Source organism: Plecotus auritus, assembly GCF_963455305.1.
Source record: "Plecotus auritus genome assembly, chromosome: 3".
In the NCBI taxonomy this organism is placed as follows: domain Eukaryota; kingdom Metazoa; phylum Chordata; class Mammalia; order Chiroptera; family Vespertilionidae; genus Plecotus; species Plecotus auritus.
The window spans coordinates 18,919,184-18,933,585 of NC_137772.1; the positions used below are offsets into that span (position 1 = coordinate 18,919,184).

General features: G+C 48.8%; 1 protein-coding gene across 5 annotated transcripts in view; it reads left to right on the top strand.

Annotated features, from left to right (window-relative positions):
* Positions 1 to 14,402, top strand: part of RBPMS (RNA binding protein, mRNA processing factor) — a 175,757-nt gene that overhangs the window by 138,817 nt on the left and 22,538 nt on the right. For 4 of the 5 annotated variants that reach the window (XM_080658959.1, XM_080658958.1, XM_080658960.1 and 1 more), the window contains exon 6: positions 6,647 to 6,777. In XM_080658959.1, the coding sequence (XP_080515085.1) occupies positions 6,647 to 6,777 (131 nt within the window). Of the gene's footprint in view, positions 1 to 6,646; positions 6,778 to 9,425; positions 10,289 to 14,402 lie in introns of those variants that run through there. The other variant, XM_080658957.1, reaches the window with a different exon arrangement.

Below are 14,402 nucleotides of genomic sequence, written 5' to 3' on the forward strand. Positions count from 1 at the left end.
CACCATAAGAGCATGCCCTAACGACAATCCCCAAATAGGCCTCGAATGGCTCCTAACAGACATGGATCAACTACTTGCTAAGTAAGGTATGTAAGTGGGAGCTGATTGCTTAACAGAATCCTTGATTTATTTTTCTTATTTCAAAATTTATTTTTCCTCATAAAAAAATGAAATTTGTCATCCTATATGAGCTTTCCATGTTGATTGCTGTTTTTTCTGGCCATATTCTGCATCTGTCAGGCAAGCTGCCCTGTAGGACTCTGTCCCTGGGTTTATTCTAGTACATTGAGTAGACAAAAGCTAGAGACAGACCACCTATGCTCCTGGAGCTGGCCACCAACTCCAGTGATGGGGCATCCATCCCCACTGCAGGGAGGGCGGGATGGTGCGTAGGGGGGAACCTGAGGCTTGGGTTCTGATTCCAGTTCAGACACTGCAAGTTAGCTATGAGACCTTGGAGAGATTGTTTTCTCATTGTTAACATGAGAACCCATTGCTGCCAAGTCCCCGCTTTTAATGAGGTTCCCAAATGATAATGGATGTGCGAGTTCTTGGCTGTGTATAAAAATGTATGCAAATATAAGGCGTTATTAAACCAGGGTAGGAATGTAATCTTATTTAAGAATAGCATCTACATGTCTCATGTTCTTGCTCTTTCTGTGCATATTTCTCTCCCGCACAGAATTGAATTAACCTACAGTTTTATCATTTCCTCCTCTGAAGGGCAATATGGAAGCATATTTTTTTTTCCTCATTCATTTTTTCAAGAAGAGCAAATGGGTGATTTCTTGCTATTTTCTGTGCTATACACGGTGCTAGGCTCTGGGGTGAGCAAAGAATAAGAAGTTAAATCCTGGAGGTTGCTGCTGTGAGTGGGAGGTGCAAGGTACAGCAGAACAGAGAAGGTGCTTCCTCTCCACCACCCAAGTAGTTGGGAGGGGTCCTTTGAAGAATGAGTAAGAGTTAAGCCAGGTGAAAGGAGGAGAGAAGAACACCCCAGGCAGAGGGAACAAGTGTGTGTTCAAGGCCTAAAAGTGGGAGAGGACCAGGTGTAGTCAAGCAATGCAAATGATCTAGACCTTGAGAGAGAACTGGGTGAGAGTGGGGCTGGAAAGACAGGCAGGCCAGGTCCTGTGGGGTTTTCTAGGCTGTGATATGTTGAGTTCAGGCACTATCCAACCAGCAAAGAAATCCCAAAAAGGTTTTAAGTGGGCGAGTGACATTACTGACTTGTGTATTTTAAAAGTTGTAGTGTAGTGGCCAGTGTAGTATCAGGAGGCCTTTTCAGTAGTCCAGTCAGGGAGACGATCAAGTGGATGAGGAGCTAGATTACCTAGGACCTTGGTAAAGGATTGAATTTGAGGGAGAATCGGGTGACCACCAGGTCTCTTGCATGGGTAACTGAGTGGCATCTTTGGCTGAAATCGGGAACCAAGGAGGACAGGCCACTGGAGGGAGTGTGTTTAGTTTCAGACATGTTGACCATGAGATTGCTGTGCAGTATTTCCAATGAGCAGAAGAAATACAGGATTGATTTGAAGTTCTTGGACCTTATGTTCAACTACACTCAGATGAAGTCCACTAAGAGTGGACTTTTCCTGCTGTTTCTAAGAGTCCTTCATCTTTATCTGTTTCAGTGTGATCTTCAACTGGTGCTTCACCTTTTGCATTTTTGTTTCCTCGTCTAAAGTAACAGGCAGCCGAAACCGGTTTGGCTCAGTGGATAGAGCGTCGGCCTGCGGACTGAAAGGTCCCGGGTTCGATTCCGGTCAAGGGCATGTACCTTGGTTGTGGGCACATCCTCAGTGGGGGGTGTGCAGGAGGCAGCTGATCGATGTTTCTCTCTCATCGATGTTTCTAGCTCTCTATCCCTCTCCCTTCCTCTCTGTGAAATACCAATAAAATATATTTTAAAAAAAAATAAAAATAAAGTAACAGGCAGACTAGATGACCTTCATGAATTCCTGGGTTTAAACCTTCCTCAAGACTGCACCTCTTTCTTTCGAAGGGATGGGGGGTGGAGAAGTTTTAGTTCTTGTTTGTCCGAATCCAGTGTGAGCTCTCTTGGTTGCATATGTTTATGCTAAGAGAAAAGCCTATTCAGTTGTAATATTGTGAGCCCTTAGTAACATTATCCTTAGGTGCACAAGGAGAAAGGATATAGCTGGATCTGGTGCAAGGGGAAAGCCCTGGCCTGTTGATCTCTTTTGGCTCCCTGGGGCCTAGCTCACCTTGTAGTAGGGTAGTCAACATTCCTCTCAGGAGGAATCTTATCCCCTCCCTGAACCCCATTTCATCACAGTAGGGCCAGGGAAGCAAACCTTCTCTTCTTTTTTTTTTTCTTTTCTTTTTCTTTTTTTTTTTTTTTTAAAGAAGGAGGAAACAGAGGGGAGGGACAGGACATTGATGTGACAGAGAAACATCATTGCCTCTTGTATGCGCCCTGACCCAGGACCTAACCCACAACCTGAATATGTGCCTGGACCAGGAATCGAACCTGCAGTCTTTCGGTGTATGGGACAACACTGCAACCAAATTGAGCCACAGCAGCCAGAGCAGCTTCCCCATTTTGTTAAGTTTGAGCAGGATGGACAGTGAGTAAGGAAGGTTGAACCCCCTTGAGCCAGGTTGCTCCCTGCTGCTGCTACTCCTTCAGTTGGGTACCCATATGATGGGCTCCTGCTGTGGAAAACCTGTCTCCAAACATTAGAATTTTCTCAAGACCACATTAGCAACCAAAAGGAATATACAAGTGCAAAAAGCTCATTCAGCTTACTACCCTCTTTCATCAAAGGGGAGGAATGGGTTTTCAGAGTCCTCAGCCTCATACTGAAATGTAGCTGTCTGTCCATGAGGGCTGCTTTCCTGGAGGTGCAGTCCAGACCGTGTCGGGCTGCCCCAGTGTCCTCTGTTGCTCTGTCACAGTGGCTCTGAGCCAAGCAAGGGGTGTACTGCTGGGTCTGTTCTAGACCTCCAGCTAGCTTCTCTCACAAAACAAGTCCAGGATTATTGCTTTCCTTTGCATTTTCTCTCCTGCAGCATTCTATTCATTCATTCAACAGGTACTAAACTAAGCTTTTTGAAAGCAAATGTGTAACAGTTTGTGCTCAATCAGCTAATAATACAATAAGAAAAGTAAGATAATAACTTACAGTGCTGCTTCCCAAACTAAAGTCTTATTCAAAGTCCCTTGGAGAGCAGACTTTCTGATTCAGTGGGTCTGGGTGGAACCAGGGGCGTCCTTGCTACCAGGCTCCCGGGGCTGCTGCTGGTCCCCGACCACTGAAGAGCACTGTGGTGCCGGAGTGCAGACAGGAAGGTACGGTTAGGCCTTGGGAGTGTGGAGGGGGAAGGAAGTAACTCCAACTGGTTTATTTACCTTTTTATGTTATTTTACCTGTTATATTTATTTCCTGGGTCAGATCTTTCTGACCTTCGTGAGGCCATAAAAGCTCACTCGAGGTCTCCATGGGCTGCAAGGGACTTCGGGCTCTGAGTCCATGTCAGGCAGGAGACCTGTTTGTTCCAATCCCAGTTGTTTCATCCTCCTTTGTGTCTTTCCCCTGCACTGGCTGCTCATGGCCCTCCCTCCCAGGGGCGGCAGGAATGAGCGCAGACCTCAAAGGTTTTTGAAGAGGAGCTTACTTTAAAAACTTGTCCCTGGGTGAGAGCTGCTGTCAGAGCAGCTTTCAGATGGTGTTCTCTGGAACCTGGTACCTCAGGGACTGTCACAGGGGTTGAGGTCTTCAGTCTCCCTCCACCACCAAGTGAACCACAATAGCTGCACTTTTATTTAAAAGGGGTTCGGGAAAATTAGTTCGAGAAAAGGGGTCCATGGCTTTTATTTTTAACTTTGAAAATTACTGCTCTTAACATTTGCTCTGAGTTGAGCTTCCTTTTGCTCTTTTGTTTGAGAGAGAGAGCGAGAAATACTGCAAGGATTGAGAAGTTTTAGATATAGTGATCTGGTTTCTATGGATATTTTCGAAGTTCCTTTAACAAAGAAAGCAGTGGTATATCTTTAAACTTTTTATGATTTCCATTGGATACTATTCAATAAACAAGCAGCATTACACACTACATACCAGTCTCAGCTGACCCAGGGGTGCAGACTTGAGTAAGACCCAGATCCTTGAAAACTTGTTTGGAGTTATCCTCACTCCTCTCCTCTCCCAGTGGTCACCAGCTCAGCTCAGACATCTCCATTGACTCATTTTGAGCACATCCTCCTCCTGATCACCCCCCTGTGTGCTACTTGTCTCTGGACATTTACAGTAACTCCTTGTGCTTCCTTCACAAGAGAAGGGAGACATGACGGGATGTTTCAAGAGATTTACCATGTGTGAGTTCACCCTAATCTCTTAGGCCTCTGCTTCACTACCCAACTATCCCATTACTCAGCAGCTTTGGGTTGGCCTCCAAATCCCCATTCTGCCGGGCTAGGTTTTGTGCAAATGTTATTCAGTGAATCGTCTCTGAGCATCAGTAGAGACCCAATGGGTGGTGATGCTTTAGGATGAAAATGGCAGTGTCTGGCAATCATTAACTCCATCAGTCAGGCTGAGCCTAAAACGCTGACTCCCCTCATCTTCATTAGTTCTCTCTTTAGGATCAGATATGTTAAAAGACATTTGTTTTAAAACCCTCTAAAGGAAGCACCCATTGATCAGGTAAAAGCCCGCACTCGGCCGGTCCCGGCCCAGCACAGCCCCTGTGGTGGTGGTCACTCCGGCTGTCCCAGCGGGGCTGAGAGCATGGCTGAGAAACTGAGTGTGCCCGGCTTGAGACGCTCTTGACTTTTCAGAAAGACTCCAAATATCTTAAAATAGCATGGTAGCTAAAGTACCAACAATAATAGCACGTTGTTCCTGAGAATGGTCTTTTCAGTTTGGGCATTAGTTCTAGCAGCACTGAGCTTCCACGAGCGGGGCTCCCACAGGAGCAGCTCCAATGGGAATCATATGGTCTCCTCGAGACAGGAAACAAGGTCTGGTAGCATTCCCTCAAACTGCCCCCTTGGAGGAATTTCCTTACAGAAACTATACACACCTACGCCCTAGAACTGGTGTCCACCTGATCTTTTTAAAGTGGCTGTGACGCTACTCTTTGCCTCCCTCAGTAATAACAATCACTCCGCTCTCTGGGCCTAGGCTCTCCAGCCTAGACACAGGCAGTCATGTTCCCATCACCAAGCCTGAGGAAGGGCGTCAGGTAGAGGAAGTGGGGAAGCCAGCTGGCCAGCCCCCCTATACAGCACAGAGTGTTGGGATCCCCATGCTGCTCTCTGAATGGACAGTCATCAGTCAGCTCTGGGCTCCATCATCCTGGCAGAAGCCCTTGCCATGTGGCTGGCTGTGGAAAGCCTTGCCCACCCCCCACCCACCAGGTGCACATGCACCCACAGGCTCAGCTGCTTTCTGGTAGCTCCATAGAGCAGTCACCAGCTCAAACTCAGCAAGCAGTTTTGTTTCTAGCCCCTTCCCATACTGAAAACCCACTCAGAGCCAGAGTTTGGGGGTGGCGAGGATGAGGGAGACCTGGGATGAGCAGGCTGGGTGGCCTCTGAGATGGGGGGAGGGAGGGCAGTGACTCTTCTCCTTGGATCACACGCACTGTAGACCTGGAAAGTGCTGAATGGTGGGGTCACTGATGGCTTTATCAGCCACCTTTCCCTGAGCAGGTCTGGGCAGCATCCTTGACCTACTTTAGTTCAGATTTGACAGGTGGTAAAAGCACACGTTGAGGTTGCTGCTTCACAGGGTCCAGATTCATAACTATTGACTGATGTTCCTTCTGCCTTTGCCCGGGTGCTCCCTCAGGTGTTTGCTGTTACTTTAATGGGTTGCTGCCTGGTGCATTCTGAGGCCCAGGCACTTACCCTTGAGTCTGGAAAACTGCAGCTTGACCCGAGTGGAAACGGAGCTGCATGAGGATGGTTTAGACCAGTCAGTTGCAGCTTGATTCACTTTTTTCCCTAGAAAATAAATATAGTCGGTGTAAATGGCATTTGTGAATGTTCATATTTGCATCTTTGTGGAGCTTAACTTTAATCAGGATACTCAAGGCTTTCCACTTCCATTCTCTGAATTTTTAACAACTTAAACGCTGTGTAGGTACAACATCTGGTCCTACCCTTCTAAGCGCCAAATGTGAAATGCTTGATGAGCATAATTTATTTGTCTATTAATTATACTGATAAGCAGACAAGTTCTTCAGTTCTTCCAGTCTTTTGGGGTCGTGCCAGGAAGGCATTGTTCTCCCAAAGGCTCTCAGCGGTTTTCAAGAGATATCTCCTACTGGTTCTTTTTCTTCCTCCTTCCCTGAGAGGACCACATTCACTGTTTATACAGGAAATCCCCACTGCTCTGGGTCCCCCAGCTCCGGTTGGAAAGACATCAGAGTGCCCCAGGCAGAGCCTGCCCGGCCTCTCAGCAGGCGCCCGCAGCCGAAGCGTGTTGCTTTCTCTTGTTGTGTGTTTCCCATTCCCTGGCTTAGAGTTTGCAGGCCAAAGCCAGCAGGTTATTAAAAGAATGAGAGTAATTTGACTTCTGACATGGATTGGGGCTCTGGGTTATTGGGTGTTTTGTTCTGATTTAAAACCAGCTGTTTGGTAACCACTAACTCTCCCCTTATTCTTTTCTTGCAGATGAGCTCACAGTGCCTGCACTTTACCCCAGTAGCCCTGAAGTGTGGGCCCCGTACCCTCTGTACCCAGCGGAGTTAGCGCCTGCTCTACCTCCTCCTGCTTTCACCTATCCCGCTTCACTGCATGCCCAGGTAATTTATACCCATCGGCCACGACTTCACTCACTCCTCCACCAGTCCTTTCAAACCTGGTTCCCAGAGCACACCATACAACTAACACCTACCAGCTAACAGATCCACCTTTGAGAGACTACTGATCCCCTCTAAATCAAGCTGACACTCCTCCAGGACTTACGAGGACCATCTGACAGCAATGATATCACCCACTGCCTGATGTTTGCCCAAACAACACCTCTCTCTTCCTTAATGATCTCACCCTCATGTCACCCACAAGGGACTGGGCCCAGGTGACCTCCCCAGCTCCCAGCCAGCTAGAGGTGTCACCAGAGCATAGATGTGTGTGTGCCTTGTCGTGTGGAAGAGCTGCAGGGGAGGTGTGCGCTTGTCGTAGGAGTTATGTGTCTGCGTGTGTTTCTGCGTGATGGGAGATTTTTCTCTCGTGTTCTCTGAGAGCTAGTGACCAAAGGGGAAGTTGGGAGCTTCCAGGAATATGTTACAGAAGAAATTAAGGGTTTCTTTTTCCCATTTTCAGGAAATCCTGAAGAAAAGAAAGAACAAAATAGTGTCTAGAATGTAATTGCAGGTCAAAGTAGAGGCCTTTGTTCTGACCATTTTTTTTTTTTTTTTAAGTTAAGAATAGCCTGAGATTTATAAACTGCCTTGTTTCTTTACAAAGATTACTGTCTACCTACCAACCCTTTCTCTCCCCTTGGAAAGAAAAGCTTTTAGTGCAAGTAGTAATAATCAGTATTACGATTCATGGTGATGATCAGTAGCAAGAAAGATAGGAGAGTCAAGGTTTCACTTGTCTACTACTGCATGTGTAACTCCTCTAAAAGCAGGAAGGCCTGGCTTTTTAAGACATGTTGGCTTGGACAGGGGTTTTTGTTTGTCTGTTTTGCTTAGTGTGTATTTCCAAGGCTGGATGAAATAAACAGCTTCCCAGAATACTCTTCCTTCCGACTGAAACCTTCTGTGTTGTACAGAACTCACCGTATTGTGTAAGACCCTACAAGCAGTCCCAGCGAAGGTTCCCACAGGCCGTGGGGCCAGGCGTGCTGTCAGCTGACCATCCTTCCATTCTTTCAGCTAAGCTCTTAAGTGCTTCCTGCGTGCGCTGACAACCCGGCTTCCCGGGCCTCGTGCAGGCGAGCTGAGAGACAGCCTGGGAGTCTAGGCAGTGGTTACCCTCTGTGCTGGCAGGAGAAGGCAGAAAGTAGTGAAGAAAAACGCAGATGGCACTTGGTCCAGAAAATAAAGTAACAGGATTATTCTGAGACTAATTCCCCTTTTCTAGATTAGCTGTGCTTTCTGCTGCTTTTTCCACCTTTTGTCCATGTCTGTGCTTGGTCACCTGGAGAAGGCAGGTAGAGGAAGGAGGGGTAGAACATAAACCTGTGGGTATCTTCTGCTGAGTCATCATCCTGCTCGGAGTGGGCTTGGAGATCACTTGTAGATGACGGGAAAAGTGCCCCCTCTGTTTGTCCCCATGCACCCCACCCCTACCATCTGCGGATGTGTCTCCTCTTTCTCTTGCTAGATTGCCTAGAATATGGATCAGTTGACAATTGAGGCAAGTGTTAATAAATACCATGAAATAGTGCCAAGTTCGCATGGTCGTCTGAATATCCATGGCTTTGGTTAATCAGCACCAAAGCTTTTCACCATTGCTCTGGACAAGCAGGGATTGACAGTGGCCAGAAAGGACTGGGAATAGTGGCTTTTGGCCATGGCATCCGGGTAATTTTCCCTTCCTTCATTCATGTAACAGATGAAATGAAAAATAGTACCTGGAGATATGGTGAGAAAAGGCACTCAAGAGCCATAAGAGATTAGAAAGCCCAGGCCATTGTGAGAAAGGATGGGAGAGGAAGTGCCAAAATTAGATGGACTCAACCCTTTGACTTCATAGGATATATTGCCCAGGCAGCACCTTCCCTGTGAGTTCTTCCTTGATCTGGAGACCTGCCCAACCTGGAATCCCCTTGGCTCTGCCACATCGGCCCTAGGGGTGGTGGAACTCTGATCCGGTACCAGAGAGGTCCTGCGCTCAGTCCCATTTCTTGTTCCAAGTCATTCCCAGTGCGAGCGTGGGCTCTGTATCCTAAAGACTCCTGAACAGACATGGTCATTTAAATGTCTTTGTCCAATACGAGCATCATAGAACAAACTGGCAGAGGTTTTACAGCTCACCTGGTCTGACCATTTTACAGATGAGGAAACAGACCGGAGAAGATGGAGAGTTACCCAAAATCACGAGTGGCTCTGCCATGACGAGAGCCAGGTCACCTGACTCCCGGCCTGGCTCTTTCCATGCCACAGTGCTGGCTCACCAGACTTACTCTCTGATGGAATTTTTAAAAAGCCTCACTCCGGTGACTCCTTGGATCTTTCTCCTCTAAGTAGATAAGAAGCCTATAAGAAGAGACTCGAAGGCAAAGACAAGGGAATCAGAACTTAAGCTTCACCAAAGGGCCTAAGAGAGTTGTTATTACCTGGAGGTAGAGCAGTGGGAAAGCAACACGGAGCATCCTCTTAGTTGATAATTCTGTTTTGTTTTGGAGATTTATTATATGTCTTTGGAGAAGCCTTTAAATTATTTTGCTTTTCTCAGCAATGTTGTGCTCTGTTTTGAGACATGGATTTTTTTTTTCTTCTAGTGTTTCTGTCCTGAGGCAAAGCCCAGCACACCTGTCTTTTGTCCACTTCTCCAGCAAATTAGATTTGTCTCTGGGAATGTGTTTGTAACGTGTCAGCCTACTGCAGACCAGCAGAGGGAGCTCCCAGGCTGAATTCGCTTGTTAGCAATCCTCCCCCCCCCCCCCCCCAAACTACTTCCTGGTAACGTTTGAGAAAATTCAATAAAAATTGTAATCAGAGCAAAAACAATCTCAAGTAGACTGCAGCGTTTTGTTTTCATGATGATGGGATTTTGGAACTAAGATGTTACTTCCGGCTGAGATTGTGGGAGAAGTGGGCCCAGTGACTCTAAGTGTACATTCTGCGGGAGGAGGACTCGGAGCCTCTGGAGGTGAGGCAGCCCAGAGCTGGGGCCTCACTGCCGCCTCTTCCATCTTCTCGGGCTCCGAACCCTCAAGAGCTGTGTATTGGAAGATTCCCATTCGAGCATCAGGGGTCACATCTGTCGGGAGACCTGGCTTCAGCAGGATGGTATGTGTAGCTGGTGGAAGCCTATTTGAAGCAAGCAATGTGTTTTCCAGTTATCCACCCTGGTCCAGGAGGAGGACCCAGGAGACGGGAGTTGTCAAGGAAAAGGAGTCGCATCACACATCTAGTTCTGTGCACCTTCAGTTCATGGTCTGGTGTCTCCATCTCTTAAATTGACATCAAATCCTGTTCCTAAAGAATCACTGGATATGGTGGTAGGATTGTAGGCCTCAGTATTGCTTTATTTTTATTGAGATGAAAAGTTACTTGGTGCAGCAAACATTTGACTTCTGAGAAGATCATTAATATTTTTAGACGTGATCATCCTGTTTACTTTCAAGGTCATTGGTATTTGAAATTTATTTGCTACATTTTGTGAGTCATTGAACAGGCGAGGGAGGCTTCATCCATGGCTTCCAGGAACACGATACTCTGCAGAGGACGTCCGGCTTCTCCTGTCACCTCGTGATCACACATCGCAGTGTGTCGTCTGGGTTCAATTTCACTCTTAGTCTTGTTGCTGATGGGGCAGCAAGAAAGTCAATAAAACACAGTCCTCACCACATTCCAGAAACAATGCCACGTACCCTAGCCAGGGGCATGCTCTTGGGCCAGACCTTTGGCGGGTAAGGGGCTGAGAAAGCAGTGCTGGTGCCTGTTTGTGCTCCCGTGGCCCCTCTGCCTGAGCAGCAGCAGATTTCACAGGCTGTTCCATGGCTCTGGACTCGGACACGTCACCTGCACATAAAGGTTTTAAAATCACAACACAGACTTCCCAGGGGCAAGACATGCCCCTTGGGAAATCCCTTGTGACACACTGGAAAAAATTGAAAGGTTAAATCCAAAATAAATACAAAAATGGACCATGGGAAAAGAGACACAGCGAATAGGGAGGTGAGATCGTGGGGGAGAGAGGGCCCAGGCATGGCATGCGGTGGCCTGACGCGGGGTGCCCCACCACCACCACTGTGTCCCGGCGTTTACTCAGCAGCACTGCAGACTTCTGAGCACTGCCCTTTAAAACTGTTTTTGAAAAACACAAATGTTATTAAGCATCTTCTCTGTCACTAACTGTGCCCTGTAGAGAATACAGAGGTAAAGAAGACACAAGAATGTCTGGTTTGGGATGGGATGTAAGTTAAGCACAGAGACCACGAGCAAGGAGTGTCTTGAGAGAGGCAGGGAGCAGGGCAGGTGTGAGTGGCCTTGGGTGAGCACACAGCCCGGCGGCCTGGCAGCTACTGGTATGCACCGTAGCCCCACACCTGTTGGCACTCACAGAAGGACTCTCGTTTTCCAGCTCCCCCTCCTGTTCAGAGGCAGTATCCAATGCTGTGACGGTGGCTGGTCCTGCAGGGGGACCCGTCAATAAAGCTGTCCCTGGGAGCCAGGAGAGTTCAGCACTTCCAGCCAACAGCCTCCCAAAGGTGAGGGAGGAGTCCTGAGGTCTGGGCCTTACTTATGAGCATCATAGGTGGCATCAGCCCTGAATCCCTGTGTCCTCGTCCTTAAGGCCTGGCTTTCCCAAAGGGGTGTGGTCCTCTTGCCACCCGGGGCTTGGCACTGACTGGTGACCACAGCTCTGAAGGAGCCTGGGGGCTGTTCTACTCGAGGCTTTCCGTGGTTCAGACATACATGAAACTAGGAATCCTCTGACATTACTTTCTATCTAAACCTGCAGCTCTGAAGGTCAGACTGCGAGGAGAAAGCACCTTTTGGTGTTCCTGAAGGTGCCAGCTTTGTCTAGTGTCCGATATTGTCCAGTGTCTGGTCATCCAGGAGCATCTGCCTTAACTCCCCTAGGAGGCGGGGCAGGTCGGCCAGGCAGTGTGAGCTCAGGGCGGGGCGCCTCCCAGTCAGTAGGAGCCCAGAGCCCCTGGCCTTTCCTGGCGCCCTGCTGCGGGCTGCGGAGCTGCCTGTCAGCCCCAAGCCCTGCAGTTGGTCAGCTCTGTGACCTGACTGAGCAGGTGCCTTAGCCTCAGAGTTCCCATCAGTGGGAATGAGGAGCCCTCATGCGAGACTCTTGAAAGAGTGCCTGGCTCATAAGGGCTTAGTAACATTAGCCTTTAGGGAGCGTGCGAATTTTCAACGAAGAGAAGGGAACCTAGGACCAGCACCACGAGGCTGTGCTAGTTCAACACTGAGGACACTCCGCACACCTCGACAGCACCAGCCCGGCTCCAGAGGCCTTGCCCAGAGGAAGACGAGAGGTGGGAAGAATGACAGGGACGAAGCAAGACGAGGAGGTGTCTGCCCCCAGCCAGCAGTGTGCTTGCTGCTGAGTGTGGCACCTACAGGAGGACTTGTCCCACGGGGGAGTGTCCCCACAGCCAGGCCCCACGTGCCTGCCCGAAGAAAATGCTCCGGCAGGAAATGGATCAAGAACAGGAAACAGCTGACATCCCAGAGACCAAGCAGTTGGTGTATTTTGCTTTACTCACACCCGCTGGCCCTGAACTTTCCAGCTGCTGCCTTATCTTGCTTTTCTATCAGAGGCCGGATTAGAGAAAGCCGGCAGGTCGCCACCTTCCTCCCTGGGCTTTCTGGCTTGTTCTTCCTGCAGTTACTCCTCCTCCCACGCCCCGCGCCCCCCTCCCCCCTTGCTAGGACTCCACCAGCCTCATTTCCAGGTGGGTGGAGTTACATCTTGTGCCTTGTAATTCTCCTCACGGTCCTGTGGCTGAACCCCAGAGGATCTCACTCCTAGTCCAGCAAATACCTTCTCAGCCTGTCCATCCCCTCTGCTTGGTATTTGGAGAACTAAGAAAGTGAGAGACATCGGCATCAGCCCTGCCTCGCTGGCCTCGCATCCTTCCAGTGTTGGAGTCGTGCCTTTGGCAGAGCTGCGGCTACTGAGGCCAGACTTGCCCATACTGGGCAGCCTTTGGCAGTTCCTGTTCTAAAACGAGTCAGTCCCCTGGGGCATGCCCTGTCCAGAGTCGCTGATCCCAAGGTGCGAGAATAGCTCAAAGTGGACCTCCCCTGATGGCATCAGGGTGGCCTCCATCGGTGCACTGTTTTCCAGGTTTCTTGAGCAGGTTCCACTTTGTCCTTTGTGAGGCTAAGCTCCTTAGATCCTTGGTCTGTTCCCTGACCTCATTGGCCATAAAAGCCCATCTCTGAGTCTCAGTGAGTCACGCCTGCAAGTAAGTACATTGGTGAGCCTGCCTCTGACAGATGGAGGCAGGTCTGAGCGTCACGGTAGCTCAGCGGGCCCAGTGCAAAGCTCATAGGGTTGCAGCCCTTTACTTCAAAAAGCCCCGTTTTAATGAGGTTTTCCACTTATTCTGCTAACTTTGGGGTTGTAGCAGGCTTTTTTACATTTCTCTGAGCTTCGGTTTCCTCATCTGTAAGAAAGAATGAACACCTACTTCAGGGGGTTATTTTGTGGGAAAGAGTACAATGCTTGACGTAGTCTAGTAATGATTAAAATCGCTCTTCTTTTTGTCAGAACTTGATGGTGCCTGTGGCTATGGTGTGTGTGGAGGGGAGGCGCTGGCTCAAGGCAGAGGGTTTTAGGCCTCGTTTCATAGGAATAGGCACCCAGGTAGCATGCTAACTGCTTTGGCAACAAAACCAAAGCTGCAAAGAAACTTTGCAATGATAAAACATATCCTTCATAAAAAGAAAGTGAACTTTTCCTGAAGATAACCAGTTGTGACAGGGGCAAAAGGAAAATCAGCTCCAAATGGGATCATGTTTTATTCAGGCTCTGTGCTGCTGGTGGGGAAAGCCCAGGCTCGGTGAAGGGTGGGAAAGTGGGACACCCCAGCTTCAAGCCTCAGCTACTCAGCTCGAAGTTCTTCTCGCTTCACCGAGCTCAGCTCCTGGAGACCTCTAATGGTCCTCAATCTCAAACATAGTTAAAAATTAACAGACTGACACAATTAAATATGGATGACAGGCAACCACGATGGACTTTATCTGACACAGGGTGTTACATGCTTGGGTGCCTCGACCCAAGCGGCGTCTTACATGAACTTCTGGGATGTCTGAGCACATTTCACATGCCTGTTTGGAAATAAGAGCCTGGCTTGTGCTCAGGACCGACAGGGTTAGAGTCTAAAAGCCCAGAAGAGAAAGTTATCCCTGAGGGCTTATGTTTAATTAAGGCAAGCCTCACTGGTCTCAGCAGGTGCTCACAGGCCTAGGCCTCGCATTTGGGGTCTAGATCTTGCTCCTGCCCAGGCTCAGACCTCAGCAATGTCCCACCATTTAGACAGGGAGGTTGGCAGGAGCCCGGGGCTGGGCTACAGCGTGGCCTTGTGTGTAGTTAGCCGGGGATAAGATGGCAGATAACTTTTGAACGAATTCATGTAAGACGTGACAATATGCCTTAGACAGTGGCAACCCATTTAATTGCCCGAGGCAAGGACTATTACATGCCAGACAAGGAGTGAAGAATGCTGATTGCATTGCATGCCCTCCGTGTCTGTTAGGAAAGGGGCAGAGGGAAATGGGGTTGGGTT